This window comes from Colletotrichum karsti (assembly GCF_011947395.1).
Source record: "Colletotrichum karsti strain CkLH20 chromosome Unknown Scaffold45, whole genome shotgun sequence".
In the NCBI taxonomy this organism is placed as follows: domain Eukaryota; kingdom Fungi; phylum Ascomycota; class Sordariomycetes; order Glomerellales; family Glomerellaceae; genus Colletotrichum; species Colletotrichum karsti.
Genome location: NW_024065945.1, coordinates 114,862 through 131,304, shown reverse-complemented (window position 1 = coordinate 131,304; position 16,443 = coordinate 114,862). Strand labels below are relative to the sequence as shown.

Sequence of the window (16,443 nt, the reverse complement as noted above, 5' to 3'; positions counted from 1 at the left end):
AGTTGTTTTCGAAGACGCGAATTCAGTGGCTACCGTTTCGTACTCCTTATCCAGCTCCAGCTTTGCGGCATTGTCTGTGATGGCCGAGAGACTGGAAACTGCTATTGCGGCTCTTCAAACTTATGGATTCTGCTGCGATTCCTTCACTGTTCTTTCCTCCCATGATGAGAGAGAAGCGGCGTTGAATCTCGTCAAAATCGAAGTCTCCGACGTGAAACAGCTGACCAGCAAGCTTCGAACAGGATCCGACTTCCAACTATGGGAGGCTGCTCACTTCGCTGCGATCATATTCTCGAAGATCTGGCCAAAATTCACTTTCTTTAGGAGGTGGAACAAGCCTAGCTCTATGCGAGAACGCCTCCATGCTTGTTCTCTTGCTCTTCAGGTCCTTCATGTCGGTGTTCTCTCATACTTCCAAGCGCATATCGGCGAGCTTCGGCCCTTTTTTCTCGACACGCCGCTCCAGCATGTACATCTTCAAGGCGGTGCAGATCTCTCGTCTCAAGAAGAACTTGACATTTCCGTTACGGCCGCCCAATCCAACCTGACGTGCCTTTCTGGCATGACGCAAGATACTGTCGTGGCCTTTTCTCTCATCTCGAATTGGGAGCCCACACACACGGGTTCGTTCATGTTCGATGTTCTTGCCACGCCAGAAAACATTTTGGATACATGGGGGCCTGGAGAACTAGTTTGTGGGTCAAATAACATGCCAGTGGCTATCGGAGTTGGTGGTGGCTATATTAATCCTCGAGAGAAGGCGCGAACTTACCACTGGGACCGTAGTCTGCAGCTGGTGAACATCAACACTTCATTACAACTGCGGGACGACATCTTAGTGGGTTCGAGTGTGCGGCATAACGAGCGATGCCAGAACAACTCGTTGCAAGCGCTCCAAAACTCATCTAATCAACTGGAACCGCTCGGCTCATATCCAAGCTACATGGAAATTGCTGAGGACCAGATCGGCGCCCAGGGCGGACCGGAGTTCATAAACTTCGTTGCTACTCAGACGAGAGTGAAACGACGAGGACGCACCATCAAAGACGATCTCCTTGAGGAGCCCCAGAGACTCCTTGAGAACCTCAACTCCTACTTGGCTGTGAGGGTCAGTCTCTGCACCGGAGTTTCCCAAAGAGTGCCGTTGCGAGCACTGTTCGGAGACTTGTTTCCGGCATACGCAAGTACTCTGAGCTCCCGAGAAGCTGTCGCTATATGGAACGAACTGCAAGCAGATCATCGAATTAGTGATCGCCTCATAAACGCCTACAAAAGTGAGGGAGAGCCTTCGCCGCTGCGTGAATGGCTACTATCATTGAGCCATGCACAGCTCACGTTCATCTTCAGCGCGATGGAGCAGATGCTCAAGACGCTCAAGTTTACCGGCCTGTCACCCAACGGGAAGGTGTTCTCAGTGGCATGTCCTCGAGACGCCTTCAGTAGGTGCTTCGAGATTCCGCTCGGAGAGGAAACAAAGTGGGCGTCGCTGCTCGCAGACTCGCAAAAATGCGCCACATTCGCCTACGTAACAACCGTATGTCTTGTGACGGATGAGGTGAGCTGCCAATGTCCTGGATCCTGGACCAACAGCATGCCTCTACTCGAGACGTCCGTTCTGGCGCCGACAGCGAGGCAGTGGAATCTCTCAGACGGCAGCTTCTACTTTTTCATCAACCTCGAGAACGACATGAACTGGGTTGAAGCCCGACAACACACCGACGGCTCGAACAGGTGGAACACCCTAATTACTGTTCATCAGGTGACAGGTGTGGCGTTGAGTTGGCGAGTGAGAATCATGGGAAAGTCGTGGGGAAACCAGATTCGAGAGAGACGTGACCACTGGGAAACGGCTTTGGCAGTTTCTATCTCATCTACGAGGAACAGGTTGCGGAGGCAGCTAGATTGAATGGGCGTCTTTTTCTTTTGGTATTTGGCATTTTGTGCTTTCTCTTCTGCCTTCTCTTTTCTGATTTACGTTGTCATTTGCCTGATTGTCGAACTGTCATGTGTACTTTCAATCTCATAGCTATTGAACACCCTTTTACTTGAAAAAGGCAAACAGGTATTTGTTGAACAATTAGGTTGTGGATGCATGTATGCACTTCAGATAAGCAAAGCAAGACCTTGCACTTGAATTTCGAAACTTCAGGCTTTTCCATCTCCAGTGATACGTAAGTCGAAGGGTAAGGAGATACGCGGGCGCCCTCCGGCAAGTTACGATATCGTCTTTTCCCTTGATGCTTATGCTGGATGGGCGGTTTCATCTAAACCTGGCCCACAACAGGCTGGTTAAGAGTAACATACGACTTGTTTACAAGAGAGTGATTGTGAAGCATACGCCCTGAGCGCTAGATCCGCAAGGAAGAGGGATCTCGCCGTTGATAGAAGGAAGGCCATATCATAATGAGAGCGTTTATAATGTCAAGATTCAGAGAAGCTATGTGAGTATCGGGGTTGCTTTTCTCTGCCTCATAAGCTCACCAGATATTGTCGAAATCGTCGGCGTTAGGGGAAGATGCAGGTTTCTGCAGCTGAGCAGATCGCAGATGGCGTGCAGGAGCTTGGACGTGGTTCATGGATTTTGCTGCTTTTCATTGGCTTAAAAAGATGGAAGCGGAGAATAGCCGATCAAAAGCAGCCAATCACAAGAGCTTCCCCGCATCAGGACTGCGACACTCTGCAGCTTGCCCTGCCACCTCACTTGACCAGCTCAGATCAAGCAGGAAGCAGAAAGAATACCGGAGGAAGCTCCTCCACAGTGCCACACACGGTCACACCTTCCGCGGCAGAGAGAGAGAGCAAACGGGCAGGCGCAAGATCTGGTGTCGAGGTTGAGACGGACCTGCTACACCTTCACCGCATTCCTGCTACCACCCAACGACCGGAAGGCTCTGTGCCATTGTTGCGTCCTCAATTTTCTTCTACATTCGAACATAGGTACAAGAGGTCACGGATTCTTTGTTTTTCAACGTCGAAAATGGCCAGCAAGACCATCGACCAACAGCGACGTGGAAACCCAGCTTCTCACCAGCCAGCTCTCGCCACTAAGCTTCATTCGGATTAACCGGCTCTTAACCGGGGCTTAGCTCCAGCCCTGCACCTCAACGTCCAAGATGGCAGGCTTGTCGTGGAGCTGTTGGAGGTTGTCACGTCAGATTGACATGACGCTTCGCCAGATGTCACTCTCCACCCAATTTGCCTTCAAAGGAACATCGCACTGGATGTCGTTTCCCTGTAACCTCACAGCTTCACTTCTGGCGCTCGAGGCCCGCTCCCTGTTCTGTTAGCTGGAGCTGGCTAGAGAAAGAGGAAAAGATTGGACTGGACCGAGCCCACGAGCAACACACCCAACGCACAAACAGCCGATGGGAATGGCGAGTCCCGAGCCGCTCCTTGCCTCTCAGCTCTGATTCCGAATGCTGATTCGTTCCGTGGAACCCCAGCAGGGCCCAGGTTACAGTTCCTGCTCCCCAACCCCATGTTTCTGTGCGATGACCTGCTGCCGATGCTCTGCAGTAGCAGCGGACCATTTGGTGAGGAGGAGCTCCAATGCTCCTGCTCTTGCTCTTGCTGCTGCTCTCGCTCCGACTCCGACCTCACTTCTTCCCTCTTCTCTCACCTTTCCCACCACACAACTCCATCTCCATTCTTCCAGCTATTCCATCATCAATCGAAACTACAACATTCATCAGCATCGAAATTTACGCCTCCTGGCACTCGAGTACGGCCATTGAGCACCTTTTACCCTTCGACCACGACCATAGCTATCGCGCACTGTGCGCTCACACCACGCCCGTTACGTCATCGCAATGGACCCCATTCCCGCTCCCGGAGCTGTCCCTGCCGTTGCTGGCATCGACAAAGGTGAGTGTCTTTGAGCTCCCTCGCCAGGTCGAGCTTCATATCACGGTCGCGTCGGGTCAAGCAGCCCGGCCGTCATTTGCGCTGTGCGCTGGCCCGACACTGCCGCCTGCACGATTGACGCCGCGAGCCGTCGCCGTACACCCATCATATCCCGAGGCCGATGCGCTGACATCCTCTTCTTGTCGCTGCAGTTGAGACAGAACCCAAAGTTGCGGACACACCTGCTGTCCCGGCTGTAGAAAAGCCCGTCGAAAAGCCAGTTGAAGAGAAGCCAGTCGAGGAGAAGCCCGTCGACGAAAAGCCGGTAGCCGAGAAGCCCGTCGAGGAAAAGAAGGACGATCCTGCGCCTCCTGCAGAGACGGCAGCCGTTCCAGTTCCGAAGCCGGCTACTGAGCCAGTCGCAGAGCCAGCCAAGCTGGAGGAGCCTCCCGCCCTCGCTCCCCCGGCTGATGCGCCTGTCGAAAATGCGTCTACTACTCATGCGCCGAAGCCAGCTTCTGTCGAGGAGGTCCCCGACAAGGACGGGCCCATTGCGACAACTGGAGTCGAGGAGCCAAAGGCTGTGCCTTCGGAACAACCAGCTGCCACAGCCGCCCCGGTCACGACAAATGCGCCCACTACCGACACTGTAAAGGAGTCGGTCGAAGAGCCAATTGCGCAGAAGCCTGTCAAGGAACCCGTTGTCGAGGAAGAGCCAGTGAAGGAGCCGGTCATTGAGAAGCCCGATGCTGTTAACGGCGCTCCTACCAAGGATGTCGAGATGACTGGTGCCCTTAACGAGGCTGAACCTTCCGGCGCTGGGGAGCGGGAGGCGGCGCCGCAAGCCATCCCGCCGGAAGCCAAGACAGGCAACAAGCGCAAGGCCGATGACCTCGACGCGGCGAACGGCACGAATGGCACCGCTGAGGAGAAGGCCGAGCCCGAGGAGAAGCCTATCGAGAAGAAGATCAAGACCGGGAAACCCGGCCGCCCTCCTACCAACGGTGCGAAGAAAGACGCACCGAAGAAGGAAAAGGAGTCTCTGGGCCATAAGGTCGCTAGAAACGTCAAAAAGGTTCTGCCGCCCGTTGGGAAGACCGCCCGTAAGACCCGATCACAGGGCCCTGCCTAACGGCAAAATGAATACATGAAACCACGAGTTTTGTTTTACGATTATCTAGGTACACTCGGTCTAACAGACCAGAAACACGAGCCCTTGATAGTCAATGACGGGGTTTTGGCCGGCCAGGCGGGTTTGCTCTCTTTGTCCCGCGTTTATGGACAGGCAAAAAGGAGGCGCGGGATTATGGTTGTTTGGTTTTGTTCTTTCACGCTTTTCTGAATCGGCATTCGATGGAAACGGGAGGAACCTGTATATATCACGGCGTTGCTCATGCAGCTCCCCAGACATGATTCAATCATTTCACTTTGATGTTGACAGCCTCTTTGACTCTGGTGGGGAGACAGCCAGGCGGAGATCAGCACAGGAACGGACTCGATCTCTGAGGCATACTTTGATCCGCCTCGTTCACAGTCTCAACATTTGCATCTCTCGATGGACGGGATGTGGGATCATCAGTCCCTGCAGCGAGAATGACGTATTCCAGGACCCTCTCCCGGTCCAGACCGCAGCTTCTCCACCACGCTCCGCGTCACCAAAACCCGTCGATCGAAGAGAACGGCCAAGAAACCTCTCAACATGTGAACTCGAGACAGCGCACTTCAAGCAATTGTCAGCCCAGGGACGTACGCAAGACACACGCTCAGGAATGCAAAGGCCCTGAAGATCTTCTTTCCAGAGTGTGCTCGGTTCACCACGGGAGGAAAAAAGTCTCAGAGTCTCAGAGTCTCAGAGATTGCGAGACAATGGCGCATGCTGGGAAGAAACACAATGTTTATCCGAGGCCCATATGAGACGAAACGGCAATAACGCCGACCCGCGATGTACTGGAAAGGGGATAGACCGCTGCGAGGAGGCGCGCTAGATTGGGAGGTTTGAGAAGCGCGGCGTACACTGCACTGGCGATGGCGGCGAAGACACGCGAGAGTACGAAGAGGCCGCCGCTCTGACGGGCGACGATGGTGACGTAGGGAGAAATGTGAACGGGGCGGCGAGGTAAGGTAAGCCACGGGAGAGCCGGCGATGGCGCCAGACCGTACGCGGTAGAGTACGGTACGGTTCGGTCGGCTTACCGTCAGGACGTCCGCCCGTTTTTTGCCCCGTTGGGGGTAAGTCCCGTTTTCCGTTTTTCTTCTGTGCGCCTTGGTATCGTGAATCCGTGCTTTGAGTTTTCTATCGTTCTGGAAGCGGAAGGGGTGGGATCGGTGGTCTTGGCGATGGGCGGCGGCGGAGGGGTCTTGTTGGTCGAATCAATCAACGCCTTTTTTTTTACGATGATGACGGTGCGCTGCGCTGCGATGATACACTGCTGGATGCAAGGTACGCAGGGAAGTTGTGATGGCTTGAGTAAGGGACTTGCTTTGGTAGCGCTACGGATAATGCGAGAGAGTGGTTGAACGGAAAAAGAAAATGCTTATTTCAGTTGATATGGGCGGGTCGAGTGAAGTCTGAGCCTTCGCGGAAGAGGACGGCGTGGCTGTGTTTTTGGCTTAATCATTAATATTCCGACGGAGGGATAATTTGGTGCCTTTTACGGATATCCTGTGTCTGGTTTCATAAGGGATTGATGATGTCCAGGCGGATTGTGGCAATGACATAAGATAGGCTATTACCTATTACCGTCATCTCCAATTGACTTGAGTGAACCATCTGAACCCCAAGTCTCTCGATGTCGATTTCCTTCCCGGCCCCGTTATCCAGACGGACACCGAGATAAAAGCCCCCAAAGGACTCCCCCTCAATGCATCGCCCTGTCTCGGTATGGGGGCAGAACTGCATAGTCCGGGGGTGCTGCTTGTCAAAAGAGGTCTTTTCCGGCATTGGTTCTTTGCGGGGGTTGAGGCGATGCTGCTGTCCACCCCGGGCCCCCTTTTCTACTCTATCTGAATCGCGGCAGGGTGTCGCCTGACTTTGTTTTATGAGAATGATTAGAGACGTGGATTGAGCGTCGGGATGCGGTCTGGAGAGGATGAGGAAGAGGCGGGAGGATGATTTGACAGACGCTGTGCAGAGTTAAGGTAGGGCGTGCGTGATATGCAAGTCAAAAAAGTTGTGTCGATGCGTGGAATGATGGGCGTGTTTTCCCGTTCGCCTCCTCTAGTATAGTAAGGTACTGGTAAGAGTCAACAGTACGCACGCGCACGCGACCACCCCTTCATCTTTTTTTGGGCCGTGGACCCGAGCTGGAATCGAGAGTTTTGTAGATCTGGGTCCGTTCCTGGGCAGAGCTGCAGTTTTGACAACAACGCATCGGGGAGGCGAAAATGTAGGCGTACGGCGCATTTCTCGCATAAAACGTTTAAACAGCAGTTAAAAAATGGCGAAAATGCAGCACGCTGCAGAAACGGAAGCTGAGAAGGGAAGAAAACGGGGACGCCCTCCATCCATCTCGCCTCGTATTCAGCAGAAACCGGCCGTTCCTTCTTCGAGTTCGATGGACCAAAGGCCTGTGGGGCCCTTTATTGGCAAAGAATTGTGAAAAAATGGTTGCAAAAATAGCCACAGCCACTGCTGCAGCCTGCACCTGGACGATGGCGGCGGCGGCCCTGCCGATTTTCCCATTCGTGCAGGGCCCATGCTCCTTTTCTGTGTGTGGTTCCTTCCATCTTTTTTTTCCCCAAGCTTGCGGGTCGGCCAAGTACCGGTGGAGCAACTCTTCGCTTGGGATGGCAGGTCGCTTGGGCCAATGAGAGCAGGGTTCTCTGGGCTTCCGTCAATGGGAGGGCTCCGTTTTGGAGTATCGGGTACGTATCTTCGCAGGTGTTGGAGGTACCGGGACAGAACGTTTGGAAAGCAGCACATTCCACGTTCCTGCAGCTGCTTATTTTTGAGACATGCATCATATGGAGGAAGTGGATGAGGAGAGAAAATCGAAGATGGTGTGTTCTAGAGATACGAATAGCTTTGAACCCGAGTTTTTAGCGATCCTTTGGCACTAATTTCTCTCGACATACTGAGGTGAGCAGACCGTTCAACTGAGCAGCGGCGGCAGCCACCACGAGAAAAGCAGTGAATGACATGACCAGCAGGTAGGCGGTACGTATCTCCGCGACGTCTTGGTGGTGGTGGGCCGGGTAAGGTGGGTCTGCGCCTTGAGACTTCCCATTAGCGCAGAATTGCAGGGACCTGAAGCCAGCCAATCCCCTAAACTGGGTTTTATTCATTTTTTGTTCTATTTTTTTGATGTTGTGGTTTTCTTTCGCCCGCGGCCGGTACTCGTAGAGTCGTAGCTCGCTGCTAGCCAGACGCCAGACCACCAGCAGCTCCCGTCTACTGCGGTAGGCGAATGATGACCCGGCTGTAGGCGGCACCCTGAGACCGGGATGCCCAGGAGTGACATACGCAATCCTGTGATCCGGGCTCAACAAACTTCCCATTCGCGCTTCCCTTCTTCGGCCGCTACGAATACTCGCTCCCCCGACTATTCCAAACCCCTACATCCCCTAGTGTACTACCTTACAATTAACTCACATTCGCTTCAAATCAATTTCTCCGATTTCCTTCTTTCTCTCCTCTCTCCTCCTCCTCTCCCCTCTTCCCCTCCTCCGTGATCCCGACCGCCGACTTCCCACAGTCGTTCCTCTCGTTCAAACCCCTTCGATATTGGAGACCGCTTCGGATACTGCTCCACTAATTCAGGACTCCCCTCCCCGACGATCCAGCAGTTCCTCTGACCTGAGTGTCTCTCGCCGCGGCAGTTCGCGTCATTCGCTTGTCGTCTGCCACCCTCTTTTCTTTGATACGCCTACCGTCGACCTTTGTGCGCCTGGCATTGTTGTACGAAAAGGCCGGAAGCGAAACGGAGAGCCTTAATCGCGAGGACTAGATAATACGGCCTACGATCTCGTATCACGACCACGATCGACTCTCCCGCTTCCAAAGCCAACTCCTCGAGCAAACCTACCTACCTCGTGCCAAGATAACATCTGTAACGAGAGCCGCGGACACCTCTACTCCGACCGCGAACACCTAGAGAACGTCCCTCAACCCCCCCGCCCCAAGGGGTTCGACAGCCACCATGAGTGACGACGCGGGAAAGAAGATCCTGGACCTGCTCGCCAGTCCATTTAGAGCAACGGTAAGCCGCTCTGGAAGACGATGGGCGAGATGGGTTGCCAGACGCAGGCACTGACAGTTCGCTCGTACAGTTGCAAAACGACGCCATCTGGTCCGCTCTAGGTACTTCGCTCGGCGTCACATTCGGCATCGCCATCACATTCTCCTTCCTCAGACCGTATAACCAGTCCGTCTACGCCCCAAAGACCAAGCATGCCGACGAGAAGCACGCCCCTCCGCCCATCGGCAAGAAGGTATGGTCGTGGATTCCGCCGTTATGGAACACGGGCGAAGCCGAGCTCGTCCACCACGTGGGCATGGACGCCACCATCTTCCTGCGATTCGTCCGCATGTGCATCTTCATCTTCTCCACCATCTCCGTTTTCGCCCTCGCCATCCTGATTCCCGTCTACCTGAACAACGCGGACAAGAGTTCTCTCAAGGATGCCAAGTGGGTCGAGGTCATCACCCCTATCGCAGTTTGGGGCGAGAAGGCGTACTGGGCCCAGGTCGCTGTGGCCTACTTGATTACGTTCACCGTCATGGGCTTTCTGTGGTGGAACTACCGCAAGGTCATGTTGCTGCGCCGTCGTTATTTCGAGTCCGAGGAGTACCAGAACAGCCTGCACGCGCGCACGCTGATGGTGAGCAGCACGAGTATTTGGAGATTTACCGCTGTACTTCAGCTAACGGACGTTCCAGATGTATGATATTCCCAAGGACCGATGCTCCGACGAAGGCATTGCAAGAATCGTCGACGAGATTGTGCCGAGCTCCTCTTTCGCCCGAACCGCCATTGCCCGCAACGTCAAGGACCTTCCCGATCTGATTGAGCAGCACGACCATACCGTGCGGAAGCTGGAGTCGGTCTTGGCTAAGTACCTCAAGAAGCCGGACCAGCTTCCCGCCGGGCGCCCGATGTGCAAGCCCTCGAAGAAGGACCCCTCGTTTGCCACGTACCCCAAGGGACAAAAGGTCGACGCCATTGAATACCTGACGCAGCGCATCAAGGAGCTCGAGACGGAGATCAAGGAGGTCAGGGCCAGCGTCGACAAGCGCAGCACCATGCCTTACGGCTTCGCCAGTTACTCGGACATCGCAGAGGCCCACAACATCGCCTACGCTACCCGCAAGAAGCATCCCCATGGCACCAAAATCACCTTGGCCCCGAGACCGAACGACATCATCTGGGACAACCTTGTTCTTAGCGCTGCAAGTAGGCGTTGGAGACGCTTGGTCAACAATTTGTGGATCGCCCTGTTAACCTTCGTCTGGGTTGTTCCCAACGCCATGATCGCTCTGTTCCTCGTCGACCTGAACAATCTCGGAAACGTGTGGCCAGCTTTTCAACAGTCGCTCATCGAAAGCCCTAAGTGGTGGGCTCTCGTCCAGGGTATTGCGTCCCCCGCGATCACATCGCTGGTGTTTCTGGTTCTCCCGATGATCTTCCGTCAATTGTCGATGAAGGCCGGAGACCAGACCAAGACCGGTCGCGAGAGACACGTCTTGGCCAAGCTCTATGCCTTCTTCGTCTTCAACAACCTTATCGTCTTCTCTCTTTTCAGCACCATCTGGTCGGTGGTGTCGGCTATCGTCCAAGAGACGGGAGAGAAAGAGGACGCCTGGAAGGCCATTGTTGACCAGGATATCGCGGCTGCTCTCTTTGCGGCTCTTTGCAAGGTCGGCCCTTGGTGGATTACCTTCCTTCTCCAACGCAACTTGGGTGCCGCCATCGACCTCGCCCAGCTCTGGAAACTCATCTACAGCTTTTTCGTCCGCAAGTTCGCGAGCCCGACCCCCAGAGAGTTGATTGAGCTCACAGCTCCCCCGGCGTTCGAGTTCGCTTCTTACTACAACTACTTCCTCTACTACGCAACGATTGCGCTTACCTTCTCCGGCATCCAGCCTCTGGTTCTGCCGGCCGTCACCTTGTACTACGCCATCGACTACTGGCTGAAGAAGTACCTGCTCCTCTACATCTTCGTCACCAAGACCGAATCTGGAGGCATGTACTGGCGCGTCCTCTTCAACCGCTTCCTTTTTGCCGTATTCTTGTCGCACTGCACCTTCTTCCTCGGCGCCTGGGCCAGATCAGACTGGGCCAACCACAGCGTGGCGATCGGCATGATCCCGCTGCCGTTCATCCTGATCATCTTCAAGATCGTATGTGCCCGCATGTTTGACGCCAAGATCCACTACTACTCGACGACGAATGTCCGCAAGCACCCCGAGGCCGGCATGCAGAAGGAGACTCGCCTCCGAAGCGAGAGATTGGCGTCCCGTTTTGGCCACCCTGCCCTGTACAAGCCGCTCATTACGCCCATGGTCCATCAGAAGGCGCAATCCATCTTGCCCGCTGTCTACAAGGGTCGTCTGACGGACGGAAGAGAGGCTGGTGGTGCCGATCTCATGAGTGTCTCCGGATACTCTGATGCGTACGTTCTGGATCCCATGAGCAAGGGCAGGCTTGGAAAGTCAGCACCGTCCGGTGTGCCTGGTTTTGAGTTCGTCTCCGAGTCCCACATGGACTTCGAGTACTACAAGAACAGAGCCGAGTTCGCGGAGGAGCATGGCCAAGGCGATCTCTTCGGCCGTAACAACGACATCATCCGCCCTGGAACACCCGGCTCGATGACCGAATACGGATCCGACAACGGCTCTCGCCCGGGAACGCCAACTGGTCGACCTTTGCAAGGTGGCATGACCGGTGCTCAAGTCAACAACGGTGGATTCTCAGCATTCACTCCCCCATCGGGCTACATGTCTCCCAACACTGGGCGCTCGTCCCCTACGGGAGGACTTCCCACACCGCAGGCAGCATTTGCCCAACAACCGATCATGGGCGACAGATCACGCAGTCCCTTGTACAACATGGACAACGGCAGCGATTCCGCGCTCGTGCGCAACGCGGCGGGGATGCCGATGGCTCCGCCCACACCGGGTCCCACGGTAGGTGCTCTCGGCGGCGGTCCTCGAGGGTATAGCGGACTCCCCCAGGCCGACGCTGACCAACCTGAACCAGACCCAACTCAATACGACTACTTTCGTGGATCGAGGCGGCGCAACGACGGGTGGTAAGACCGCGCGATCAGGATAATGAGGGTTTTCTTTGTGTGTTTTGAGCGATAATAGAGCGAAAGATCGACTCACGGTCCGGTATCTGGTCTCGATGTGACGGCATTGCATTCGGCGTTGAAACTGTGAAGAGAAGGTCGCCTCGAGAGAAGAGAGGCCCGATGAGAAGTGTGAATGGGTTTAGAGACGCCGGCGGGCTTTCCCGACCGGTTTTCTTTTTTCATCAAACCATAATGACCAAAGATATGAGACATAGACTGATACTGTATGGGGCTGAGGCTTCCCAGATGCCTTGGCAATAGTGCTGATGGCTACAAAATACACTTCTAATGAGTATCCGTTAATCAGTATCTAACCAGTCTCTTTTGGAATATTGGTTCCAAAGATCGTGACTTATTCGACTGCTGGACTTTTTCCGCGCCGGTTCAATGACCTGAGTGACATGTTCCCATCCCTGCGGCCCACCCCTGGAATTCAGGGGCTAGACTGCGCTTAGTCATCCCGGACCACTCAAGGTACCTCAGCCAAACCGGCATTCCACCAGCCAAAGGACAGCATCGCCGCAAAAGCAGCTTCAACAACGCGCGTAGCCAACTTCACCACGCTCCTTTTTTCCCCAACCCACCGTCCTCGATCCCGATACCTTTCGACGTCCACCTTCGATAACCCCCTCGAGTCCTCCCCGATCGACGTCGCAAAAGACACAATGGCGGCCAACAAGTACTCGGTCATCCTCCCGACCTACAATGAGCGCCACAACCTCCCCATCGTCACTTGGTTGCTGAACCGCACCTTCACCGAGAAGTAAGCCCGCCCCTCGTCTCTCCTCCTCCGACAGCCGCAACGCCATCAATCGGCCAGATCACAACCCCAAAATGACCAACATCTCGCTAACCACCGCCCCCGTCTCGAACAGCAACCTCGATTGGGAACTCATCATCGTCGACGACGGCTCCCCGGACGGCACGCAAGATGTCGCGAACCAGCTCGTCAAGGCCTACAGCCCGCACGTGATCCTCAAGCCGCGCGCGGGCAAGCTGGGCCTCGGCACCGCCTACGTCCACGGCCTGCAGTTCGCCACGGGCAACTTCGTCATCATCATGGACGCCGACTTCAGCCACCACCCCAAGTTCATCCCGCGCATGGTCGCCCGCCAGCGCGAGGGCAACTTCGACATCGTCACGGGCACGCGCTACGCCGGCGACGGCGGCGTCTACGGGTGGGACCTCAAGCGCAAGTTCGTCTCCCGCGGGGCCAACCTCTTCGCCGACACGGTGCTGCGTCCGGGGGTCAGCGACCTGACGGGCAGTTTCCGGCTGTACAAGAAGAGCGTGCTGGAGAAGGTCATCAGCAGCACCGAGAGCAAGGGGTACACGTTCCAGATGGAGATGATGGTGCGGGCGAAGGCGATGGGGTGTTCGGTCGCCGAGGTGCCGATTACGTTTGTCGATCGGATTTATGGTGATAGCAAGCTCGGTGGTGATGAGATTGTGGAGTACGCCAAGGGCGTGCTGTCTCTCTGGCTCAAGGTTTAGAGGCAGTAGGGGAATGTGTGTGCGTGTGTTATGATATTGGAAGGTTTGGCTTTTGGTGTGTTGTTTGCTTTTGCGCGTTGCGCGGATGGACGCGTGGCTGCCGGCATACGGGCGTTGGGGGAACGGGAAATCACGCAGAGTACCGATACCTAATCATTTGCGAGTCTGATGGAGAGAGAGCGCAGAAAGAAGAGAAAAATTTACATCCTGTTCCAGTCATTCGTTTTGTCACATTACGTATATTACATGTTTCGGCCGCCCGTCACCATGATCGTCTGCCCCGTCACGTAGCTGAACAGCGGGCTGGCGACGGCCAACACGGCCGACGCGGCCTCGGTGGGCGTCCCGGGCCTGCGGAGCGGGATATCCGCGTGCGCCTGCTCTTCTGCGGCGGCGGCGGCGGCGCCCTTCTGCGCCTGCGGGATCCCGAGCGCGATCTTCTCCCCGCCGGGACCAACCACAAAAGCGCCCTTCTCCTTGGCGTCCGTCAGCCGCGTCTTGATGTGGCCGAAGGCGACGGTGTTGGCGCGGACGCCGAAGGCCGGGCCCCACTCCTTGGCGATGGTCTTTGTGAGGCCGGTGACGCCGGCCTTGGCGAGGGCGTAGTTGGCCTGGCCGGCGTTGCCGTGGACGCCCGAGGTGGAGCTGATGTTGACGATGGACCTGTTCTCGCCGTCCTTGACGCGGAAGTAGGGGGCGGCGGCGCGGACGAGGCGGAAGGGCGCGGTGGAGTGCAGGGCGAGGATGGTGTCCCACTGCTTGTCGGACATTTTGTGGATGACGCCGTCCCAGGTGTAGCCGGCGTTGTTGACGATGTGGTGGATCTTGCCGCCGCCGAAGGAGGCGGCCTTGGAGACGAGGGTGGTGATGTAGTCCGCCGACAGCATGTCTCCGGGGACGGCGAGGGCGCGGTTGGGGCCTCCTGTGGCAGAGTTGATGGCGTCGGCGACGGATTGGGCTTTGGCGGCGTCGATGTCGGAGATGATTACTTTGGCGCCCTCGTTGGCGAAGAGGCGGGCCGTCTCGGCGCCGATGCCCTGGCCCGAGCCGGTTATGATGGCGAGCTGGCCGGCGAGCATGCCCTTTGGGTAGTTCAGGTGGGAGGCGATTTGGGAGATGCGGTCTGTCATGTTCGCGGCTTCTTTCGTGGCGCTGGGTTAAGTGGTGTTTGCGTTTCAAGTGGGTGAAGAGGTGACCTCCGGGCGTGAGATTTACTTATATGATGTCGAGAATTGGAGGTGAGCTTCGAGTTGGAGCTTCAACACACCCCTGGCTGCCGAGGTTCCCCGCGGCTTCGCGTTCCCGCCCCCGGACGAGGTTGCGGTGGTGGGGTAGCTGTGGTGTGTCGGCATTGGGCAACCAGATCGCGGACATGGCATGTTTGTCTGAGGAAGAAGCGTTCAGCCGTTGATGGCGTGAAGTGTCGGTCCATTGAGTTTCCTCTATTGAATTCAAGACATTGTAAGATGGAAAGAGTACCCTGACTGTGTTTCCACGGCCAGGAGCTCTGGGGCGCCCGCTCTTGGCACCCGTCGGCGATTAGATAAGATAGCAAAAGGTGGGATGGACCTCCCGTCTCTGTTTTGACGACATGTCATCCGTCCCCCCCGCCATCACACACCCCCGCCAACCCTTGATCAGTTCGAACATCCCGTACCCGCAACCATGTCGAACCGCGGCGGACGAGGGGCCCGAGGCTTCAGCAGAGGACCTGGCGTCGGCGGCGGCGGCGGTGGTGGCAGAGGGAATCGCTCGCATTCCGGGCCGTGGGGGAGGTTGAAGCCGGTTGATCTGGATCCGCTCGAGAGCATCGGGTTGCCGTCCAAGGGTGACACGAGGTACGTCTTTCGCATTCTCTTCGCCCTTGCTACCGAGGCAATTGACTAATCAGTTGTTGCGCGGCTTAGATTGCTCGACTTCAAGACCCAGGAACGGTACTACACAAAGATCGTCGAGCGGTACATGACATTCTGCTCCGACGCGGGCGAACGCGACGAACTCCTCCGCCGCTTCGCATCCCTCGACATCAAAGACGGACCAGGCCTCTCGGCCGCCTCCTCCCCGCGCCTGCCCCCCGACGACCCCGCGAACACGAAAGCGCTCTCCGACGTGATGATGGCGCTGCGCAAACTCCGGGAGGGCATCGTGGCCTCCAAGCGCACCGACGACTTCGCGATCCAGGCGTACCTGTTTAACATCCGGCTCTCCGTCCTCGTGAAGCACCCGGAGTCGTACCACCCGGCGATCCTGCACGTGCTGCGGGCGATCCACCCGGCGCGGAACCTGACGAGCGTGGAGCTGCAGGAGGTGCTGGGGTACCTGGTCCTCGACGCGGCGTGCCGGCGCGGGGACCTGGCGGAGGCGTACGCGATACGGCACCGGCACGGGCTGCGGGACGCCAAGGTGGACGCGGTGCTGGGCGCGCTGGCGCACGACAACTTCGTCGCGTTCCGGAGGGTGCAGAGGAACGTGGACGGGCACCGGGCCAAGCTGATGGAGTTCGCGGAGACGGAGATGCGCACGCACGTGTTGAAGTGTTTCGGGAGGACGTATCTGGGCGTCGATCAGGAGTGGCTGGAGAGGTGCGCCGGGGAGAGCTGGGATGTGTTGGTGAGGGAGCGCGGCGTCGGGTGGGAGCTTGATGGGAAGAGGGTTGTTATTCGTAAGGTTAGGGCGAAGTGAGCGGGACTGGTGCATTTGATACCCCTGAATTCAAGAGCGTTCATCTGTGTTTGCATTCTGGATTTTATTGACACTGCCTATGTTCTCATTCTGGGGCTGTCCTCGGGATTGTTTGATTCCCGTTGTCGATGT

The 16,443-nt window shown here is 56.3% G+C and overlaps 6 protein-coding genes across 6 annotated transcripts; 5 read left to right on the top strand and 1 right to left on the bottom strand.

The window, feature by feature from the left end:
* Positions 1-913: 913 nt before the first annotated feature.
* On the top strand, positions 914-1,906 carry CkaCkLH20_11052 (uncharacterized protein; the record flags this gene model as incomplete). The annotated part of the gene is made up of 1 exon (XM_038893766.1): positions 914-1,906. One exon carries the CDS (start codon positions 914-916, stop codon positions 1,904-1,906), a length of 993 nt encoding a protein of 330 aa, XP_038740866.1.
* A 1,903-nt stretch (positions 1,907-3,809) lies between these two features.
* Positions 3,810-4,975, top strand: CkaCkLH20_11051 (uncharacterized protein; the record flags this gene model as incomplete). The annotated part of the gene is made up of 2 exons (XM_038893765.1): positions 3,810-3,864; positions 4,056-4,975. The coding sequence occupies 2 exons, from the start codon at positions 3,810-3,812 to the stop codon at positions 4,973-4,975; spliced, it is 975 nt and encodes a 324-aa protein (XP_038740865.1).
* A 4,006-nt stretch (positions 4,976-8,981) lies between these two features.
* On the top strand, positions 8,982-12,097 carry CkaCkLH20_11050 (uncharacterized protein; the record flags this gene model as incomplete). The annotated part of the gene is made up of 3 exons (XM_038893764.1): positions 8,982-9,041; positions 9,112-9,663; positions 9,722-12,097. The coding sequence occupies 3 exons, from the start codon at positions 8,982-8,984 to the stop codon at positions 12,095-12,097; spliced, it is 2,988 nt and encodes a 995-aa protein (XP_038740864.1).
* A 703-nt stretch (positions 12,098-12,800) lies between these two features.
* CkaCkLH20_11049 (dolichol-phosphate mannosyltransferase) lies at positions 12,801-13,629 on the top strand (the record flags this gene model as incomplete). Its single annotated transcript, XM_038893763.1, has 2 exons — positions 12,801-12,898; positions 13,011-13,629. 2 exons carry the CDS (start codon positions 12,801-12,803, stop codon positions 13,627-13,629), a joined length of 717 nt encoding a protein of 238 aa, XP_038740863.1.
* Positions 13,630-13,871: 242 nt separating this feature from the next.
* CkaCkLH20_11048 (uncharacterized protein) lies at positions 13,872-14,759 on the bottom strand (the record flags this gene model as incomplete). The annotated part of the gene is made up of 1 exon (XM_038893762.1): positions 13,872-14,759. The coding sequence occupies one exon, from the start codon at positions 14,757-14,759 to the stop codon at positions 13,872-13,874; it is 888 nt and encodes a 295-aa protein (XP_038740862.1).
* Positions 14,760-15,294: 535 nt separating this feature from the next.
* On the top strand, positions 15,295-16,311 carry CkaCkLH20_11047 (uncharacterized protein; the record flags this gene model as incomplete). Its single annotated transcript, XM_038893761.1, has 2 exons — positions 15,295-15,467; positions 15,537-16,311. The coding sequence occupies 2 exons, from the start codon at positions 15,295-15,297 to the stop codon at positions 16,309-16,311; spliced, it is 948 nt and encodes a 315-aa protein (XP_038740861.1).
* Positions 16,312-16,443: the final 132 nt, after the last annotated feature.